Genomic DNA, 22289 nt, shown 5'->3' on the forward strand with positions numbered 1-22289 from the left:
GTTATTTAAATAATAATTATAGGAGTTTGATATAAATTATCTTCAAGATTAATTCTCAATTACAGGAGTTCACAGAGTTACAGAAGGATTCAGAGCAGGAAGCAGAGAAAAGGAGCTCACTGGCACGAAAATACTAGTAAGAGGCATCTTTGGGCGTTAAACGCCAGAATGAGCACCATTCTGGGCGTTTAACGCCAGAATAGGTACCATTCTGGGCGTTTAATGCTAGAATTGCAGCATCTTGGGCGTTTAGAAAAATGCCCTGTGACAAAGGCTTTTTGGCGTTTAACGCCAGTCAGGGTACCTGGCTGGTCATTAAACGCCCAAAACAAGCAACAATTGGGCGTTAAACGCCAGAATGGATGCCATTCTGGGCCTTTAACGCCAGGAATGTAGAGGGGAGGAAGTTTTGTTTCCAACTCAATTTTTTTTAAATTTTCATGTTTTCATCCATAATTTCTTGCATGAACATGTTACAAATTCTCATTTTTCAATTTCAAAAAAAAAAAATTCTTAATCCTAAAAATCTTTCTTCATTCTTCTTCAACTTCTTTTCAAATCTTTTTCAAAATTCATATATCTTTTTAATTTCTTTTCAAATTTTTTTCAAAACTCATCTATCTTTTTAATATCTTTTCAAATCTTTTTCAACTCATCATACTATCTTTTCAAATTTAGATTTATGTTTTTCAAAACTCTCTCATATCTTTTCAATTTTAAAATTACATATTTTTTTCAAAATTTTTGCCCACCCCTCCCTTTTAAATTCACATTCGGCCACCCCCTCTCCTCCACAACTCGAATTTGCTTCTCCTCCTATTCCTCTCCTTCCTTTTTTTTGCTTGAGGACAAGCAAACCTCTAAGTTTGGTGTGTTTTTCGTGATCACTGAGCAAAGATTCACTAAGATCATGGCTCCTAAGGGAAAACAAACCACTTCAAGAGGCAAGAAAGAGAACACTCCAAAACCACTTTGGAATCAAGAGAGGTTCTTAACCAAAAAACATGCAAACCATTACCACAAAATAATGGGTCTAAGGTCAGTGATCCCGGAAGTTAAATTCGATCTGAAAAAAGACGAATATCCAGAGATCCAAGAACATATTCAAAACAGGGGCTGGGAAATTCTAGCTAATCCTGAGACAAAGGTGGGTAGAAACATGGTTCAGGAATTCTACTCAAATCTGTGGCAAATAGATAAGCAGAGAATGAATGGAACCGCCTTCTATACCTTTCGAACTATGGTCAGAGCGAAGATTATTTACTTCCACCTGGACAGAATAAGAGAGGTCTTCAAGCTGCCTCAACTACAAGATGATCCAGAATCCTTTAATAGGAGAATGGTGAGATTAGATAAGCGCTTGGACCAAGTTCTAGAGGACATATGCATCCCTGGAACCAAGTGGATAACCAACACAAAGGGTGTCCCAAATCAACTCAAGAGAGGAGATCTCAAACCAGTCGCTAGGGGCTGGTTGGACTTCATTGGGCATTCTATACTACCCACCAGCAACCGCTTTGAAGTCACTGTCAAAAGAGCAGTGATGATCCATTGCATTATGCTGGGAAACAAAGTGGAGATTCATCATCTGATTTCTTGTGAGCTTTACACAATTACAAACAAGAACTCTACTGACGCTAAATTGGCTTACCCAAGCTTAATCTCTCTGCTATGTAAAGATGTTGGGGTAAAGATGGAAGTGGATGAATATATCCCAGTCGACCACCCAATCACCAAGAAGTCAATGGATGGACAACAAGTGCCAGATAACTCCATCAAAAGGCGGGCGTAGGAGTTCCTCTCAGAAATCCCTCAAATTGACTACTGGACCCGCCTAGAAGCATCTATCACCAAGCTGTAAGAAGCCATGGATCAAGTTAAGGAAGAACAACAAAATCAAAATAGCATGCTCTGCAAGCTGCTTAAGGAACATGAGAAACAAGGGCGTGAACTACAGTAGCTGAAGCACCAGAAGCTGTCCCTTGAAGGACCAGACACACCACAGATTGAAGGAGCATCCATCTCCCAAAATAAAGGTTGTTGAGTCCTAATCTTAACTCTGTGATAACTTCTGCTATTAGAGAGCTACCTTAGGAGTCACATGAATAGTAGTAATTAGTATTTTTATTTTTATTTTTATCATCTCCAAGTAAGCTATAATTTATTTTTCTCATCATCATTAAACATGAATAAAATAGTAGATTTTTTAGAATAAGGAGACAATTTTTTTTCGAGTTCTTAATAAGAAAAATTCAAATTATTTATATGTGGTGGCAATACTTTTTGTTTTCTGAATGAATGCTTGAACAGTGCATATTTTTTATAGTGAAGTTTATGAATGTTAAAATTGTTGGCTCTTGAAGGAATGATGAAGAAGGAGAAATGTTGTTGATAATCTGAAAAATCATAAAATTGATTCTTGAAGTAAGAAAAAGCAGTGAAAAACAAAAGCTTGCGAAAAAAATGGCGAAAAAATAATAAATAAAAGAAAAGGAAAAAGCAAGCAGAAAAAGCCAATAGCCCTTTAAACCAAAAGGCAAGGGTAAAAAGGATCCAAGGCTTTGAGCATTAATGGATAGGAGGGTCCAAAGGAATAAAATCCTGGCCTAAGTGGCTGAATCAAGCTGTCCCTAACCATGTGCTTGTGGCATGCAGGTCCAAGTGAGAAACATGAGACTGAGTGGTTAAAGTCGTGATCCAAGGCAAAAAAGAGTGTGCTTAAGAATTCTAGACACCTTTAGTTGGAGACTTTAGCAAAGCTGAGTCACAATCTGAAAAGGTTCATCCAGTTATGTGTCTGTGGCATTTATGTATCCGATGGTAATACTAGAAAACAAAGTGTTTAGGGCCACGACCAAGACTCATAAAGTAACTGTGTTCAAGAATCAACATACTAAACTAGGAGAATCAATAACACTATCTGAATTTTGAGTTCCTATAGATGCCAATCATTCTGAACTTCAAAGGATAAATTGAGATGCCAAAACTGTTCAGAAACCAAAAAGCTACTAGTCCCGCTCATCTAATGAGAATTTGAGCTTCATATAAAACTCTGAGATGTTATTGCCTCTTGATTTTCTTTCTATCCCATTTTTTTATCTAGTTGCTTGAGGACAAGCAACAGTTTAAGTTTGGTGTTGTGATGAGCGGATATTTTATACGTATTTTGGGATATTTTAATATAATTTTTAGTAGGATCTAGCAACTTTTTAGTATATTTTTATTAGTTTTTATGAAAAAATCACATTTCTGGACTTTACTATGAGTTTGTGTGTTTTTCTGTGATTTTAGGTATTTTCTGGCTGAAATTGAGAGACCTGAGCAAAAATCTGATTCAGAGGCTGAAAAAGGACTGCAGATGCTGTTGGATTCTGACCTTCCTGCACTCGAAATGGATTTTCTGGAGCTAAAGAAGCCCAATTGATGCGCTCTCAATTGAGTTGGAAAGTAGACATCCTGGGCTTTCCAGCAGTATTTAATAGTCCATACTTTGCCCGAGTTTTGATGATGCAAACTGGCGTTTAACGCCAACTTTCTACCTTATTCTGGCGTTAAACGCCAGAACTGGGCTAAAAGCTGAAGTTAAACGCCCGAACTGGCACAAAAGCTGGAGTTAAATGCCAGGAATAGTCTCTACACATGGAAGCTTCAATGCTCAGCCCAAGCACACACCAAGTGCGCCGCGGAAGTAGATTTCTGCACTATCTATCTTAGTTTACTCATTTTCTGTAAACCTATGTTACTAGTTGAGTATATAAACTACTTTTAGAGATTCATTCAGTACCTCATGACATTTTACATCTAAATTTGTATCTTCTACGACATGAGTCTCTAAACCCCATAGTTGGGGGTGAGGAGCTCTGCTGTGTCTCGATGGATTAATACAATTACTTCTATTTTCTATTCAATCATGCTTGATTCTATTCTAAGATATTCACTCACACTTAAACATGATGAATGTGATGATCCGTGACACTCATCACCATTCTTAACCTATGAATGCGTGTCTGACAACCACTTTCGTTCTACCTTAGATTGAGTGTTATCTCTTGGGTTCCTGGTTCACGAGTTTGACTGCATCTCCTGACAACAGAGCATTCAACCCGTGAGACCAGAGTCTTCGTGGTATAAGTTAGAATCAATTGGCAGTATTCTTGAGATCCGAAAAGTCTAAACCTTGTCTGTGGTATTCTGAGTAGGATCTGGGATGGGATGACTGTGAAGAGCTTCAAACTAACGAATGTTGGGCATAGTGACAGACGCAAAAGGATCACTGGATTCTATTCCATCACAAGTGAGAACTGATAGATGATTAGCCATGTATATGGACCTTTTTCACTGAAAGGACGGATGGTAGCCATTGACAACGGTGATCCACTAACATACAGCTTGCCATGGAAGGAGCCTTGCATGCGTGAAGAAGAAGATAGTAGGAAAGCAGAGATTCAGAAGACAGAGCATCTCCAAAACTCTAACCCATTCTCCATTACTGCATAACAAGTATTTATTTCATGTTCTTTTATTTTTCGCAATTTAAACTAAGAACCATTATTGATATCCTGACTAAGAATAATAAGATAACCATAGCTTGCTTCAAGTCGGTAATCTCCGTGGGATCGACCCTTACTCACGTAAGGTATTACTTGGACGACCCGGTGCACTTGCTGGTTAGTTGTACGAGTTGTGAAAAGTGTGATTTACAATTTCGTACACCAGTTACCTAATTTCCAATTTTCAATCCAAGAATACAAAAATCTACTCTAAAGTTAAATCAAGCATTTTATTAAACACCTAGAAGGCATAAAAGAAAAGCATATTAAATTGCAATAATAAAAAATATAACGCTACCAAATGCAAGAAAATAATAACAATAACTTAAACAAGCATCAAGAAAATATAAAATAACAAATTGCATTAAAGGAAATTGAAAATTGACAATTGTTCATAAACTAAAAAGTAGCAAAGTAGATAAATTAACAAGAGAAACTAGGCAAATTAAGATACTAGAAAAAGAAACTATAAAGAGAATTAAACTGAAACAAGAATTAAAACCTAAATCTAAGAAGAAATTAACCTAAGAACCCTAAATTCTAGAGAGAAATATGAACTTCTCTCTCTAGAATTCTAACCTAAACAATGATTTAAACTAGACTAATGGCTCCCCTTTGATCCATCTTAAGAATAGCTTCAAATGCTTCAGAAATGAGTTAGATTAGGCCCAAGAAAACCCTGAAATCACGACCCACGTGCCATTTTAAGTAAATCACGTGCTGACAGTCATGCGTACACATCTGCCATACATACGCGCGACTTGAGATTCATGCGTACACGTAACTTGGGATTCATGCGTATGCATAAGGCATGCGTACGCATGACTATGATAATCTCCAATCTCCATTTCTTCATGAATTCTCCACCTTTGCATGCTTTTTCTTCACTTCTTCAAGCCATCCTTGCCTTTTAAGCCTGAAATCACTCAACAAATAAATCAAGGCATCCAATGAAATTAAAGTGAATTAAATTTAGCAATTTAAGAGCCTGAAAGTATGTTTTAAATCATTAAGCACAATTAGGAGAAATTCACAAAACTATGCTATTTTAATGAATAAAGGTGAGAAATATCGATGAATTTCATTCATTTAAACAGATAAATACCATGAAATGTGGATTTATGAAGATTCAAGTGGAGTTTTGTAGATATTGTCCTTCAGAAGATACGTTTTGGTAATAGATGGTAAAAGTGGGTCAAGGAGTGTGTTTGCTCAGCGTCTATGTCAATTTTGATAAATGGTTCACCATATAAATTCTTCAAGATGGAGCAAGGCTTAAGGCAAGGCGATCCTCTTTTCCCTTTTCTCTTTGTTCTTGTTGTTGATGTGCTCCATACGATGGTAGGTAAGGCTGCGAGGAATAACATGATTTCTCCATTATTGGTTGGAAATGACAATATTAAATTGTCTTACTTACAGTTTGTAAATGACACCATCCTGTACTGTCCACAGGATGAGGACACAGTAAAAAATTACGCGATACTTTTGTGGCGTTCTAAGGTGATGTCTAGGCTAAGTATTAATTTTGATAAATCCAACTTGATTCCAGTTAATTGTGAGCGGGAGTGGACGCGGAGAATGTGCAAATTGTTGGGGTGTAAAGAAGCATCCTTACTAGTTAAATATTTTGGTGTTCCACTGGGAGCAAATCTGAGACTTGTCAAGACCTGAAAATCGATTATAGACAAGGTGAAAGAGAAATTCAATTTGTGGAAAGTGAAAACGTTAAATAAAGTTGGTAAGCAGGTTCTTATTAATCAAAGCTTAATAATCTGCCAGTGTATTATCTCATCTTATACGAAATGCCAAAAACAGTGGCAGAGAAGTTAATTTCATTGCAGAGGAGATTTCCATGGAGTAACAAGGATATCAAACATGGGATACCCTTAGTGAATGAGAAATAGTACAAGCTAAAAAAAGAGTAGGAAGTTTGGAGTGGGAGATGCAGTAATTCAGAATATTGCTCTTTTATTCAAATAGTGGTGGCGGTTCTCTAAGGATGATTGTCCATTATGGAAAAAGATTGTGTGTTCTTTTAATAATTTAAATCCTAATGTATTGTCTTTTCACCAGTCTGTACCTACAAGAGGAGGTCCATGGAAGAATATATGTCAGTTGCAGATAAAGGAGCGGGAGGAGTAGTGTGTTGAAGGACATTTTCCAAGGTTTTTCTCGATTTCAAATCAGAACAGTTCTGTTATAGGAGATTATAGGTTTTGGGATGGATTTGAGTGGATATAGAACTTTCAATAGAGAAGGAAACTATTCCAATAGAAGTTGGAACTAGTTAACCAACTTTATGGAGTTCTACAGTCAATCAACTTAACAACTGAAAGAGAGAATCGACTGGTGTGGAAATTTGATAAATCAGGCGTTTAGTTTACTAATCCTTTGTACAGGTTTTGCAGGCGAAAATACTTCTAAAGGATATTACAAGCTATAGTTTCACTAGTTCTATTTGGAGAGGTTTAGTACTTCCACGAATTGAGTTATTCATCTGATTTGTATTAGTTGGTAAAGTCAATACTAAGGAGAGATTATGTAGGTTAGGCGTTATTGATCAACATGATAGTGTGTGTGTGTGTGTATTATGAAAAAGGATGTTGAGGATTTTCATCACTTGTTTCTTGGTTGTGAATTTACTTGGCAGGTGTGGTGTACGTGGTTGTTTAACTATGGTAGATTGTGGGTTATTCTAAAGACAATTAAGCAACATTTTGAGAGTTGGACAGGAGTGCTTGTAAGAAAGGAGGAGCGTAAAAGGTGGTTAATTGGCTTTTTTGCTATCATTTGACATATATGAATAGAAAGGAATAAAAGAATTTTCAGGAGTAAAAAAGCAGGAGTAGCGGAAGCTATCAATAGGTCGCTTATGAGCTACGAAGAGTGGAATAGAGTTAATCCTAATGGTTGTTGATGGCAATGCCGGAGATGACTATAAATTGAACTTTTATACTTGCTGTTTAGTTTTCTTTTTGTTCTGTTGTTGCTCTACCTTATTATATTGAGCTTTTTTACTTCAAAAAAAAAATAATCAATAAAATATCTCTAATACTTACCACTAATTTTTAAATAATTATATCTATATTTCTAAGTATATAACTCAAAATAATTATCTCTATATTTCTAAATTATTAACCCAAAATAATTATAACAAAATTTCTAAATAATTAAGTATAAATAGTTATTGCTATATTTTTAAATTATTAACTCAAAATAATTAACTCTATATTTCTAAATAATTATCTCTAAATAATTTAAAATACAAAATTAATTTAAAAAAGTTACTTGAAAATTGACATGAGATGGAAGGAGAGAAGAAGTAAAATATAGGAAGAAAAAATGACAAGAAGAAGAGGTTTTTTTTTAAATTGGAGTGAGAAATGAGAGAGGCGGGACCATGCGGTTTATCTAAGTTACACAAAATTCGCTGCACTAAAGGCAAACTTGTTACTTTTCATAAAATTCACTGCTCATTTCTGTAAGTTCGTTGATGTATTAGGTGAAGGTATTGCTGCGTCCAAAAAACTGAATCTCAAAAAATAAAGATGGAAAATTTGTTATGAGAAATAATGATTTTTTTTTTTTCAGAAGAAATCCTCTTTATTGCTCATACAAGAAGCCTATATTGCTGGTTAAGACAATCTATACGTGCTACAGTACTACCAGTCATGATCAATTATGCTCTATGAGAGAAGAACGCAACGTTGATACAGTTTCAAATTGTGATTAATTATTGTACATTAAACCATTTTCAGGCAACGGAGACCGGACCACGTAACATCACTCTAATCAATATTTCCAATATTAACAGTGATAGATTGCCTCGTTTATTACCAAGAAAAAAAATAAGAAAAAGGAAAAACAATAATAGATTAGTCCATATCATGATGTAGATGTATTGTTATCACATCACATGCGCAAAACTTGTGTTGCTCGTGGCACAAGCGATTAAATAAAGATGGAAATAAAAAGGCATTAGTATCGTATGATTCCGATTTTGATTTGAGTAGTTTTTTATTTTTGGTCACTTTATTTTTATTATTAGTTTCCCAAAAATTGTGGCCGGGATTTACTTATCCACGGCAGAACCAGAAAAATTGAGTAGAAAAATGCAAAAAAGCTCTTACCAGCACGGCTCCCTCGTGGTCCTCCACGTGGCATCACCATCATCATCTCAAATCCCAAGTCTAAACTCACGAAACGGAACCACCCTCTTCTCTCTTCTCTACCCTTCTTTATTTCTCCACCAACGTCGCACATTTTCCCAACCCACCAAAGCACTAATATTGTCTAAGGAAGATGAATCATCATAGTAGACAAATACAATGCTAGAAGTAATAAATAGCCACTAAGGAAAGGGGGAATTAATTCCTTCCTGAAAATGAATTAATTTAGTACAATAGTGACTAGTGAGTGATTATTATTCATTTATATCCAATTCTAGGGGAGGAATAATCCTTTCCTAATGCGGTGCCATGTGTGATATACCTTCCAAAAATCGAAATCCAATTTTCCAACTAAGATTGAATATTAAGTGGTAAGGTAAATGCTGGTGCAGCTGCATTTCCTAGCTGTAATTGCATTTGCACCTGAAACGCTCGTTTTGCAGAATCTGATTCCCTCGCAATCGCGGTTTCCACCTCCACGACCACCATCATCATCACCATGCCTATGCCTATTTAACAATCACTTCGCCATGCGAATACCGAAGAAGCCTTTATCGCTCTTTTCTCTCTCAACCTTCTCTTCCTATCAGCTCGCGCCTCTTTTCTCTTCCCGCCTTCGATTCTCTTCTGGAATCTCCGCAAAACCGCCTCGCTCTCTCGCCAACGCCACCTCAAGAGGTTCGGTTTTTTCGTTTTCGTTTTTCCCTCTCGTTTGCCTCGATTTCCGAGTTTCCGTTTTCTTGCGCTCTAAGATTTTTTGGTGTCGCCTTGCGTTGTTTGTTTTAAGCAAGTCTCTAGTTCGGTCAAGTCTTCATTATGGATTGGTGGTGGGAAATATTAGATTATAGTAGGAAGTAGGAGAACTTAGAGAATTGCTTTTGTTAATTTCAGAAGTTGAATTTCTAGGTGTTTCTTGGAGCCTAGCTTGGGGAATTCCTAGAGTTGGAACATAGCCTAGTGCATTGTGCGCTTTTAATTCTTTCGAAACTAAAAGGTAAGATGTCCAAAGTTCTTTCTATTAATGTTATTTTTGTGAGGTCTCGCCATCTTGTTCTTTTGCAGTTTAACTTGTGAGAGTAATTAAAGTTTCAGGGTTTGTTGCTGCATAATTTTGTGCTGAATCATCTAATGTATATGTACTTCTTAGTTCTAAGAGACTGAATTAATCTCAGTTATCCTGTATAAATATATGTCTATCTGATTAACATGTAGCAGTTTTCATTTCAATGAAACCGCTAATTGTTGTCTTTTTGGTATGAAGATGTCTGGTTTGAAGACCAAGAGTGTGGAAAGTTCTTTAGGTTCATTTTAACACCCTGTGGTTGTTATCTATACCAAAGTGATTCAAATGTAATGCCTGCCTGAGTATAATTCTTTGTAATGGCTTAAATCTATCAGGAGCTAATCACTTGCATTCTAGACATCCAATGGATGGGAACAATGGTATTGGTGTACATGACCAAAGTTTAGTGGATTTGCCTGCTGCTGGTAATGGAGCAAAGCCACATGTATGGTCATCATTTCCTGAGCATGGATGTAAAACTGATATACGCAAGCAGATCTTTTGTAACCGGTCACTGAACATGAAGAACATCGTTGCTGTGGGATTTGACATGGATTATACTCTGGCTCAATACAAGCCTGAAACGTTTGAATCTCTTGCTTATCAAGGCACTATTAAAAAGTTGGTTTATGATTTGGGATATCCTCGTGAGGTTTGTCCAATTAATTTATGTAGCACTTCTTTCCATGTTTGATCATTTTTCTTCCTGTAGCAACAATGATGAAAATGCTGTTGGGGTTCACTTTGGTAAAGGATTTTGTTTATTCTACTGTTCTCCATGGGTATAATCAAATTATATTATGACGTTCTTGTTGTTGTTGCTGCTGCTGCTTCTGCCTGGTTATTTAGGGCTAAAAGCTTTACCTCTGCTGCAGTTGCTAAATTGGTCCTTTGACTGGAAATACATGGTCCGGGGCTTGGTTCTTGACAAAAAAAGAGGCAATATCTTGAAGGTTACACTGAACACATTTTCTTTTTCAATGATGAAATATACTAGCTAACTATGATGAAACTTTTAACTCCTGTTTGGTTGTTGAACTATTGGCTGTATGTATTTAGATGGATCGTCATAAGTATGTGAAAGTTGCCTACCATGGATTTAAAGAGTTGTCAAAAGAAGATAAAGTGGGGACCTATGGAAATACATTAGTTCGTGATTCTTTTGATGAGCCTGACTATGCTTTAATTGATACACTTTTTTCACTTGCGGAAGCCTACTTGTTTGCTCAACTGGTTGATTTTAAGGATGACAATCCTGGAAAGATTCAAGAAAGTGTTGAGTAAGTCTTATTTTTACTTCAGTTATTTATTTTTTTTTTTTTGCCAAACTTTTGTATGCTTTTTGTTTCTATTTTCAAGATGAAACCATATTAGGACTGCTGCAATCGTAGTTTGTCTTGAAACCCTCCAATCGGCAGTAAATAATTACTAATATGAGTGTTTTTCACTACATGCATGTATTCTTTTTGAATGTTCCTTCCAGCTATGCTCGCATGTACAAAGATGTTAGAGCTGCAGTTGATTTGTGCCACCGTGATGGAACATTGAAGCAAATGGTTGCTAAAGATCCAAAAAGGTATAACATAAAATTGCTAACCTATTAAAGTGAGAAATAAATGAACAATTTTGTTTGGGTGGTGAGATTTCAGACTCAGTGTAATGACCCTTTGTAAAACATGCTGTCCCCTAAATTTCTCGTAGTGTATATGAATTTTTTGATGTAATTATTCTGACTTGGTCATTTTTTCGGTATAAATTTTATCTCAGGTATATTAATGAAGATCCTTCAATAGTTCCCATGCTTGAAATGCTCAGAGAATCCGGACGTGCAACGTTTTTAGTGACAAATAGGTACTTATGAATTTTCTATGTAAGCCTTAAGAAGAAAGGGGTATTAATGACTAGTCAAACCATCTTGTGGTTATTACTGACAGATGGAACATTAATATGGCATTTGCAGTTTGTGGGACTACACAAACATTGTCATGAATTTCCTCTCTGGATCCAGTGAGGTAGATGGAAGTAAAAGTTTTGCCTGGCTTCAATACTTTGATGTTGTTATCACTGGCAGGTCATGTTCTTTTCCAAGGATCTGTATTTGTTTATGTTTGTTTGGCCACATCATTCTGGATATTGTGAATTTTGCCCTATATTATCAAATTGTAGAATTTTCATTTCCACAACATGCAAGTTTTATTACGTCCCTATATTATTCTGTGCATTGTACTTGCAATTTGTTTTCCTTTGATGAGATATCATGTATCACACATTTTATGAACTAGATAATTTATAAGAAACATACAAGTTAAAACTTAAAACATATTTTTATGAGAATATAACATGACTTTTTGTTGTTAACCCAATCAATTCTTCAATTCATACAGTGCAAAGCCAGGATTTTTTCATGAGGAAAATCGTGCCAACCTATTTGGGGTTGTGCCTGAGACTGGAATGCTTCTCAATACAGATAATGGCTCTCCTATGCCTCAGGTTAGCAGTACAGCAGATTATATTATTGATTTCTTCAATGGTCTTGTATGAAAACTTGAATCATCCCTTTCCTCTTTTTTTTTAATTTTTTTTTTAATGGAAGGTGGGTAATATCTCTGCAAGGTTATTCACAGAACAGAAGAATCATGCTTGCCAAGTATTCCAGGTATATTATTCATCGTCTTACATAAAATTACAAGTTTTTTAAGTTTACGTGGAACGTTTTGAAGGTAGTGTTAATTTAATATTTCATCTCTATCCAATAATGGTTTGATAGTTGAGCATTTCATTCAGAATATATATAGTGATTATGATCTTCTATTGTAGGGAGGCAATGTTGCTCATCTGCATAAGCTACTTTCCATTGAATCAAGTTCACAGGTACTGTCTTTATTTACGGAGTATAAGTGAACAATTGGTAATAACTCACATCATTTTGTTTTTGATTTGACAAGTCGATTGTTTTAATATAATCGTGGTAGTTGATTTAGGAACTGTAGTAATTGTGGGTTGCTGCAATACTAAAGTTTTCTGTGAAAATTTGAATGCTTTTACATGTAGGTTCTGTATGTTGGGGATCACATTTACGGAGATATACTACGCAGCAAAAAGGTTCTTGGTATATCATATGATTCCTTCCAGCTATTATATTAAATATATTTTTGCATTCAATTCTATTAACTAGTCTTTTATGTTATCTCTTCTGGCTATGATCTGAGGAATAGTACAGATACATGAAAATCTGAGACTGAAATTGATTGAATTTTTCAATAAATGAATCCAATCGCTGCTTGCTTATGTAGAATTCCTTCTTTAAAAATTTATTTATATTTGCGGATTCTTCTTGAAGTAACTTATATCTTATTGTGATGCTATGTGCTCAATGAGCAGGATGGAGGACCATGCTTGTAATACCAGAGCTTGAGAAGGAGGTTCAGCTGCTGTGGGAGTCAAGAGATACCCGCAAGGTACATTTAAATTTTATTACATATATTTTTTATTTTGAAAATTTTGATCAAATGGCCAGGATAAATTAATCCATAAAAGATTTGAATTATGCTACACTGCTAGAATTTTAACAGAGGTCAAGTACAGTCAATTGTTATCATTGAATAGAATAAAGTGGTAGGAATGCTACGCCTATCTAAGAGTCAACAATCATATCAAATTTTTTGCTATGGTAAAATAGTTCTGGTTGTCTATCATTTTTAAGAATACTTTTTAATAGGCTTTTGATGCTTTTAATAAGGCGTTCTTTTGAATTCTTGTCCCTCTTGTCGATTGACAATTGACAAGCCAATACACATTCAGGAAGAATTTTACATATATAGTCTTGTACAGGAACTTCAATTCCTGAGGAGCGAGCGTGATCGCATTGAAGATGAGATACATCATTTGAAGTGGTCTCTCAAGTTAGTATAACTCTGGACCTCTCATAAGTCCTGCTCATTTTTTGTCTGCGGTCTTAGAGTAGTGCGTTATTTTTCAGATTCAAAAATCCAGATGGTGATGCCAAGCAGAAGCTATCTACGGAGCTTGAAAAATTGGAGGTTGGGCCTTTACGTCCATGCTCATCTCCTACTTGAATTGCAATTTCAGAGATTCGATAATAAGTGATTGATTTTTTTTATTATTTATTATCATTATTTTCTCAGCTTGAGAGGGAGAGTGTGAGATTAAGTCATCAAGAAGCTCAGCGAAAATTACATCAAAAGGTAGAAATTCACCTGTTATCTTTTTCATTATCTTTAGTACTCTTTCTAGTAGTAGTGATGATTACAAACTTATTATAGTCAATATATCAATTCTCATTGGATAGTAGATGTTTTGTTCTTAATCTATCATTTCAGTTTCACGAGCCATGGGGTCAGCTTTTGAAAACTGGTTATCAGAACTCTCGTTTTGCTCATCAGGTAAAATTTGAATAGTCCATGGCACATTGCACTTGTAGTTAATTTTTACTCTAAGTTGTTGCTAGGCCGACTTTGCAGCGTAATAGTGTTAGACAAATCACATACCAAGCCTTGCAAAATCACACTTTTAACATATCAGAACCATGCATGAAGAGGAGGATGCTTTTTATTCCCTAAACATGATCAAAATTGATGGTAATCGTTTCAATTCGGTTCCGTAATATGTGTGGTGCAGGTTGAGAGATTTGCCTGCCTTTATTCAAGCCAAGTATCCAACTTGGCGTTGTACTCACCAGACAAGTATTACAGACCCAGTGAAGATTTTATGCAGCATGAATTTGGCGTTGTGGGATCTGGCTTATGAGCCACGTAAAATGAATGCATGAGTTCAAGGGCAGCGTTCATTGGGGTTTTGAAAGCTATGTTCTGCTCTTCTACAATTTGTTCCTTGTCTCCGCTTCCCTTCACTCTTTTTCTTTATGTTTTTCTGTGGGGTTACATGTCTTTCAATGTCCCCTTTTAAGTCGGTCTTTAAATGGCTGCTGAAAAAAAATGCTTACTAGATATTAGCCTTGTATAGTTTCATTAGGCGCTTTATAGAATGCAAGTGGTGAAAATACGAAGCCGCGATTAGATAAAATGCCTTTTCTTAATTCAATTCAATATAAACTTGCATATTGTAATCTGTTCGTTAGTTTTAGTGGCCGTTAATAGACAAATCATCCTAATCAACGTTACACGTTTGATTTTGATCAGAGAATAAAGTGAAGACAAATAGAATCTATTTAGTTTGATATGGTCCAATTGCTCACCAGCCGTTGCTTCTGTGCTTTCCAATTGGTTTTCAACCAAGCATTTCTCGTTTCCTTTAAATAAACTGAAGCCGAACTCCTTTTCAACCTCCCTGCGCTAACTCTTTTCTTTCATTTTCCAAAAACACCGGCAAATTAGTGGGGTGTGGCACGGCAACAGATTCATACAAGGGACGGATCCATGCTTTCGTGGGGGCAAGTATCCCTACTAACTTTTTTTCTTTTTGTGACTAGACAAGAAAGAAAAGAAAACAAAGAAAACAAAACAAAGGGAGAGGAAAGCCTCCTGAAAACCAGCAGCTAAGTCCCTTGTAAGTAAGGCGGGTCATTCCAAGGCTCCAACAACTTAATTTGAGGGATATTGTTCAAACTTTGCCATAGCATTCGCAACCGCAATACTAATTTTAGAAACCAAATCATGATCTGAACTTTGGATGTTAGTAAACCAGTCTTGGATGGGGAGAAAAGCTTTCAAATAATCTATCTCACAAAAAAAACCTGCTTTTATCCTGCCTTCCAAGCTAAAAGTAATCCTTTTCAAATAGCAAGAAGCTCACAACAAAGTACCATTCCTAGCGACACTACCTCAATACGACCACATTGTCAAGCTCCATCCAAGTTTCTAATAATATAGCCAAAGTCAACACAATCGCCATGGATACTAGGATTACTATTAATCTTAAACATCCCTCCGGGAGGAGGAGACCAAGATGAGCTCAGGCAGGATAAATGGACACCGTTAAGTTTAGTGAACAAAGACTTTAATTCCTTATCAAATGTTAAGAATAATGATAGCACTTAAAAAGCCAAGAATTCATAGGATTGAAAATATCATTATTCATGTCTCTCCAAATTCAACAAAGATCAAAAAAGAAAAGAGTAGCATTGATATTCTTACATTCAAATACCCACTGTATCAAGGATGGACAGTGAATATCATTAAAATGTAAAGTTTGCCAAATTACACTAGCTTTTGGACAATCACATAAACAATGAAGGACGATTTCCGGAGCTAGAAAGCAACGTGGGCACAAATCAGAAGAAGAAAGTCCACAGTGATGTCTAAAAACAACAGTTGAAAGAGCATTATGGAGGCAAAGCCAAACAAAAAATTAAATTTCTCAGGTACGTGGTTCTCCAAAGTCAGAGCCACTCTTCAATCTCCTCCCATCCATATTTATGCTTGCAAAGCCATAAATAACTACTACTAGAAGAGTAAATTTTTGAATTTAATGTATCCCATCTCCAACCTGCTATGTCCCCAAATTTCACATCAGGATTGTAAGAATTAATATTTAGAGACAAAACAGTAGATATAGTAGTGTAAATCCCATTGAAATTCCAACAATCATCTCTCCAAAGATCATAAATAGTAAGGTCTTATATATGTGATGTGGACATATGGCAACTCATTTGCAACAGCATATTCTCTTCTCTAAGAATCAAACCAAAAAGAACCATTTAAAAAATCAATACACCAAGAAAAATCCTCTTTCAGAACTTGATAAGCCTTCACAATGCTTGTCCAAACATAGGAAGCATTCTTAGAGGAGGACAAGCCTCTATTCTTATATTTAGTAGCAAGCATTTGAACCCAAAGTTTCTCTAGACACTGAAAAAACTGCCAGACAAGTTTGCCTAACAGTGCTATATTGGCGCAAGTAAGGTCTCTAATCCCAAGCCCACCAAACTTCTTTGGGGTGCCCACCATCTGCCAATTGACAAGACTCATATACCTTCCTTCAACCTAGTCCTTCCAAAGAAATTGGCGTATTAACAAAGATATTTTATTAGTGATATTGATAGGAAAGAACGAAACCTGCATTTGGTAAACTGGTAAAGAGGTCACTACTAAATTAATCAAACAGAGCCGTCCGGCCCTATTCAAGAGATGCCCTTTCCAATTAGCAAGTCGACTCCTTATTTATCCAAGACACTATTAAAGGAAGCTATGGACACCCTGGAGTGATTAAGATTGACACCGAGTTACTTTCCAAGATCTTGGGTGAATCTAATGGCAAAAATTTCAGCGAATATCTCTTTCCTTTTATTAGAAACATTCTTGAAACAGAGAGTTTTGAATTTATCTAAATTAATTCTCATCGCGGAAGCTTTGCAAAATAAGTTGAGGGAATTCATAACAACTTAGACTTGGAATTTCCTGGCTTTGCAGAAAAGTAATAGATCAGCAGCAAACATAAGATTAGTGTTCTGAAAACTGGATCGAATTAGTCGATCGAACCAATTCAACCAAAAACCGATGTGAAAATGGCCCGGTTTTCCTCCTAAAACCGCCACCTCCAAACCACTCAAAAGCTGTTGAACCGGCCGGTTGGACCAAACTGAAAACCGACCGGTCTTGTGAACGGCGTCGTTTTCATTATTTAAAAAAAAAAAACAACGTTCAGCCCTCACTCACTCACTCATCCCCTTCCCCCAACACCCCTCCAAATCGTGAATCACTATCTGAACTCCGAAGCAAAGGTCAAAATCACCCAACCAAACCCCTAGGTTCTCCCTGCAACGGTTCTGCCGCAGTGCCGCCGCCGTCCGTGCTGTCGGCGCCTCCGCGTCTTCTCTTGTAGCTCGGCGTCGTCCTTCCCCCTGTCCCCTTCCTCCCTGGCTTCTCTCGAACTTGGAGCAGTTCGCCGCCGTGTTGCCGCTCGCCGTCGTCTCGCCGGTTGCCGTCCGTGTCTCCGTCGAAGGTTAGCGGCACTGCTTTCACTTCTTCGGTTCTTCTCTTTCTTTTATGCTCTGTTTGCTGATTTTTGAATGTGAACTTGTGAATGGATTAATGGAAAATCAAAGAGTTGATTTTGTGCTGCTGCTCTTTCTTTAGTTCTTGAAATTTTTGTTGAAATTTTCTTGTTGCTGCTAAAAAAGGAAATCAAATCATTATTGAAATTTTTGTTTAGCTTTATTGATTTCAGGTTTAGTGTGATTAGGGATTACTTGTTGCTGTTTTGTAATGTTTGTTGCTGAATGCTAAAAATGGAAATCAAATCAAATGCTGTTTGTTGCTGAATGATAATTTTTGTTGCTGATGCTGAATGCTGAATGCTCTTGGTAGTATTAATTTTGTACTGCTATTAATTTTCTGGCTGTGCTGCTGTTGTGGGTTCTGGGTTCTCGTGTGCTGTTGTGTGTTTTGTGGCTCTGCTGTGTTGATCGTCTTTCTCAATTGTCAATGTTCACTCTTCACTTGCGTTGTGTTGATCATCTTTCTCAATTGTCAATGTTCTTTATCTGAACTGAGAAGGAAAATGGCAATCTGAACCAGCAAACGGATTTCCGCAGCGTCAGCGCGTGCTCACACTTGCAGGAACAAGAAAACTAACTCTCTTTCTGCCCTCTGGTACCTCTTCATCTTTCGTTCTATTTCTGCACTCGTTCATTGTATAGTAAGTGAGCTCTTTGGTTTCCTGGCATAATTGAATTGGAGATTCAAGAGACACAGTTGATTTCTTAATACTGAAAATCACCCTTAGTTTTGATATAATTGTTTTGTTTAGTAGGAACTAATAGAATCTCTTAGTGGCTTTATCATTGTTGTTTTCCAAGTTATACTAGTTTCTTGTAAGAGAATTAAAGCTAGCTAGTCTGGCCTTCCGTTTTGCACAAAAAAAAATTATACAAATACTGCCATTTTATCAAAACTATAGTCACAATTAGGAAGTTTAATTTAGTATATGATGCAGATATGCCTACGGTACAGATATTTGAGTAGAAACAAAGTATTTGTACATTATAGCTTGCATAGGTTGCGGAATAGGATAATAACAATTAAGAGTATTGAGTATTGATATACTTTTTATCTCTCTTTGAAATGTTACTTTCTGTATTTACTGTTTTAATTTAGCTTTGCATTCTCTCAGGACTTCTTGGAACAGCGATTATAGTGTTGTTTATTGGGTTTCTTTCAATAAATCATGGTATTATCTGATATCTTCACACTTTGTACTGTTTGAATTGGCATTTCTTTCAATAGTCACTCAGAAGCTGCTTCTATATTCTAGGATGTTTATTTATAATTTATTTATTATTTTATTTTAAAACGGTTTTTCGTTTGAACCACGGTTAGACCGGTTGGACCAGTGAACCAGTTACTAGAATGGTTCGATGACCGGTCCGGTTCTCAGAATCTTGCATAAGATGGGAGACCCTTGGTCCCCCTTTAGAAACAGCCATTGGATCTCATAAACCCATATCAACCTGATTAGTAATGTAGCAAGCTAAATGTTCCATACAAATAACAAACAAGTAAGGGGACATAGGATCTCTTTGCCGAAGACCCCTCTTAGGGACAAACTTATCTAACCTACTGCCATTCCAAAGAATTGAAAGAGAGGAAGCTTGGACAATACCTATTAAATTGTGTTAAAATATTCATTATATATATATTTTTTAATTTTAGAATTAAATTTTGATACACGATTTTTTTTTTCCAAAGTTAAGAGTGAGACTCGAACCCGAGGCCTATAAGTGAGGGTGGGAAGACTATGCCATTTGAGTTATAGCTTGTTGGCAAATTTTGATACAAGGTTAGTGTAAAATAATTTTACACGTGTATTCAATTACGTAACCACCATATCATAAAAAATAATTACTTTTTATATTAATTGCATTTACATAAATAATCATCCAAAAAAATAGACGTAATTGGACAATTGTGTAAAAAATTTTACACAGTCAATACATAAAAAATAAACATTAATTTGTATCTAAAAGGATAAAATAAAAATATATATGAAATTAATTTAATAAAAAACAAAATTTTATTATAGTATTATTTGATTAATAACTTTATTTAGTAGAAGTTTATATCCTTGAATTTTTTTTCTACTCAACTTTATAATATTTACGAGTAAATTAAATTTTATACTCAATATGTATTTTGATAATTAGTTCTCAAACATAAATTTAATTAAAAATTATTTAAAAATTAATTGAAACAATAACACATTTTGAATTTTTATCTATCTAAGTAACTAATTTTATTATTATTATTATTTGAAATTAATTTTAGGTCTTTCTTTTATTAAATGATTGAATAATTATTAAATAATCTATAAAATATATAATAAGAATATGAGAGATTCGGTGTATAATTTTTTTTCTAAAATATCATTTATCGTACATAATTCATATAAAAATATATTTCACTTTTATTATTGATTAGAAGACAATCTATTTATCATTTTGATTAATCTCATTTATTATTATTGTTATTATTATATTTAATTTACAAAAAAATGAATTAATAACCACATTATTACTTATCAATATATCAATATTTATAATAAATAAATAAATAATTATTTAATATTTATAAATTTTTTTTTGTTATTTTTATATGCTACATGTTTGCCCCCACTGTTTAAAATTTTTGGATCCGTCTGCCGAAGGTAATGTCTCGAATGTTCAGTTAGTGCTCAGGACTTGTTCTTGGTTGATTGGCTTTGCTCACTGCTTGACGATAAATTTCAATTTTGATGACTCTGTTACTGGATTACTGTTTGATGATAAATTGCATTGCCTGGTTACTGATTCACTGTTCATTCTTATTCTTCTATCCCATAACTACAGTAATTTATCACTTCGACAAAATCTGTTTTTTAAATAGAAATTATTCTAGACAAGAAGAATGATTTTTTAAGGAGCAATAATCATAAGAAGCTGCTAAGGTACTACTATTGCATATGTGAGATAAGTTTCATTGTGGCATAAATATGGAGGTAATTTGGAGGACATAAATAACTTCAGTGAATTCTTATTTGATTTCTGAAGATATGTTGGAATTAATTCCAATCTTTGACAATAAATCTGTATATGCTTATAAATACATAGACCACAATAAATTAGAACTTTGTAAAGATGAATTATGGCATGGTGCTGATCAATATGGATTATCTTGTTTAATGTTGCTGAATTGAAATTATGTGTTGTTTTACTAAGATTTTGAGGATCACGCTCTAATAATTGACCTTGCATATTAGTAACTGAGCTTTTAAAAGAATTTAGAGGTGCTGAAATTTGGGTTGGCAGGGTTAGAAACTAGAATTTACTTGCAACTTTGTTTCGTGTTTCCAACTCTGTTCAACGGCAAAGTAGACAAGTGTAGGGTCAACAGAACCTAAGTTTAGATTGTGGATCTGTCACTATATGATATTCAAGAAATGCATACATAGGAAAGTAGTAGTTTTGCGTATTTAAAAGAACTATATTTTAAGTTAGTGTATTTATAAATGACAACTTTAGGCACTAGTTTTATAGATTTCCTTGTTTTGTGCAAGTTTTTCAAATAGTTTTAGATATATAAGGAATCTTAAACTTCCTCCTAGAATTTAATCATGGAGGAGAGATGGTTGTTGACATGGTATTGAAGTCTGAATCAAGATTTCAACCCTTGTCATTTCCGTTCTAAGTTGGAGTATATTATCAATATCAACAAGCTTAACAATGGTGATGTTTTAGTATGTTTATTTATATTTTATTTATTATTTTATTATAAAACGGTTATTTCGATTGAACCATGGTTGAACCGGTTGGACCAGTAAACCAGTGAACCAATAACTATTCCGTCGCGCTCAACCACTTTTTCTCATACACTTCCCTACTCAGATCGAAGAAGGCAATGGCTTCTCTGCTCACTTAGTAGTGCTTGTTCTTCGTTTATTTTTTCAGAAATTTTATTAATTATTGAATGATTATTGATTAGCTCTGCTCACTACTGTTGTGATGTACTGTACTCTTTTGTGTTTTCTTCACTGCTGTGCTATGTTTTTTTTGTGCTTTGCCGTGCTGTATTTTTGTGTTCAATTAAGTTAATTAAAATTATGTTTTGAGAACTTAGCTTTGTCATGTTTGATGAATTTTGCTAACTATGTATTTTTTGAAGTTGGTATGCCTCTGTAGAACTCCGCCTATGTTACACTTGCGGTACATAGCCGGTCCCAAGCCCGGATAAAGGAGGAGGGTTGTGTTAGGTCTTCGGCAACCAACGTAAAAATATAGCCGAACCCCCTTGACATGAATCAAAGACATTATTGCGCTAAAGCTAGGTCGTTACCCGGAAGTAACGCGCCGTATGGCTCGAGTACGGTGTCAAAGCAAGAGCCGCTGCATCGGTGCCCGGATGTAGTGTTAAATGAGCAAGGGTTCCCGCGTTTTTGTGAACGGACGAGGGTAAATAAGCTAGTTCACAAAGGAAAAGGTAAAGGTCGAAGCGACAAAAGGTTGAGATTCGGGACATGGAACATAGGCACTCTAACAGGAAAGTCCATGGAGGTGGT

At 35.4% G+C, this 22289-nt stretch overlaps 1 protein-coding gene and 1 pseudogene across 3 annotated transcripts; both read left to right on the forward strand.

Annotated features, from left to right (window-relative positions):
• Positions 1–8649: 8649 nt before the first annotated feature.
• On the forward strand, positions 8650–14979 carry LOC107460071 (uncharacterized). 3 transcript variants are annotated; one of them, XM_016078394.3, is made up of 18 exons: positions 9249–9397; positions 9626–9713; positions 10118–10434; positions 10658–10735; positions 10842–11062; positions 11266–11358; positions 11550–11633; positions 11743–11853; positions 12167–12272; positions 12376–12438; positions 12600–12653; positions 12834–12891; positions 13164–13240; positions 13614–13684; positions 13762–13822; positions 13928–13987; positions 14123–14185; positions 14421–14979. In XM_016078394.3, the coding sequence occupies exons 3-18, from the start codon at positions 10147–10149 to the stop codon at positions 14547–14549; spliced, it is 1617 nt and encodes a 538-aa protein (XP_015933880.1). In that variant the 5' UTR covers positions 9249–9397; positions 9626–9713; positions 10118–10146; the 3' UTR covers positions 14550–14979. The 3 variants fall into 3 exon arrangements, with proteins under 3 accessions (XP_015933878.1, XP_015933880.1, XP_020984097.1); XM_021128438.2 differs by having other exon boundaries at positions 9258–9397; positions 9611–9713; XM_016078392.3 differs by lacking the exon at positions 9626–9713 and having other exon boundaries at positions 8650–9397.
• Positions 14980–17427: 2448 nt separating this feature from the next.
• The window catches only part of LOC107460043 (signal recognition particle 19 kDa protein-like), an 11458-nt pseudogene continuing 6596 nt past the window's right edge, over positions 17428–22289 (forward strand).

This window comes from Arachis duranensis, chromosome 8, assembly GCF_000817695.3.
Source record: "Arachis duranensis cultivar V14167 chromosome 8, aradu.V14167.gnm2.J7QH, whole genome shotgun sequence".
In the NCBI taxonomy this organism is placed as follows: Eukaryota; Viridiplantae; Streptophyta; class Magnoliopsida; order Fabales; family Fabaceae; genus Arachis; species Arachis duranensis.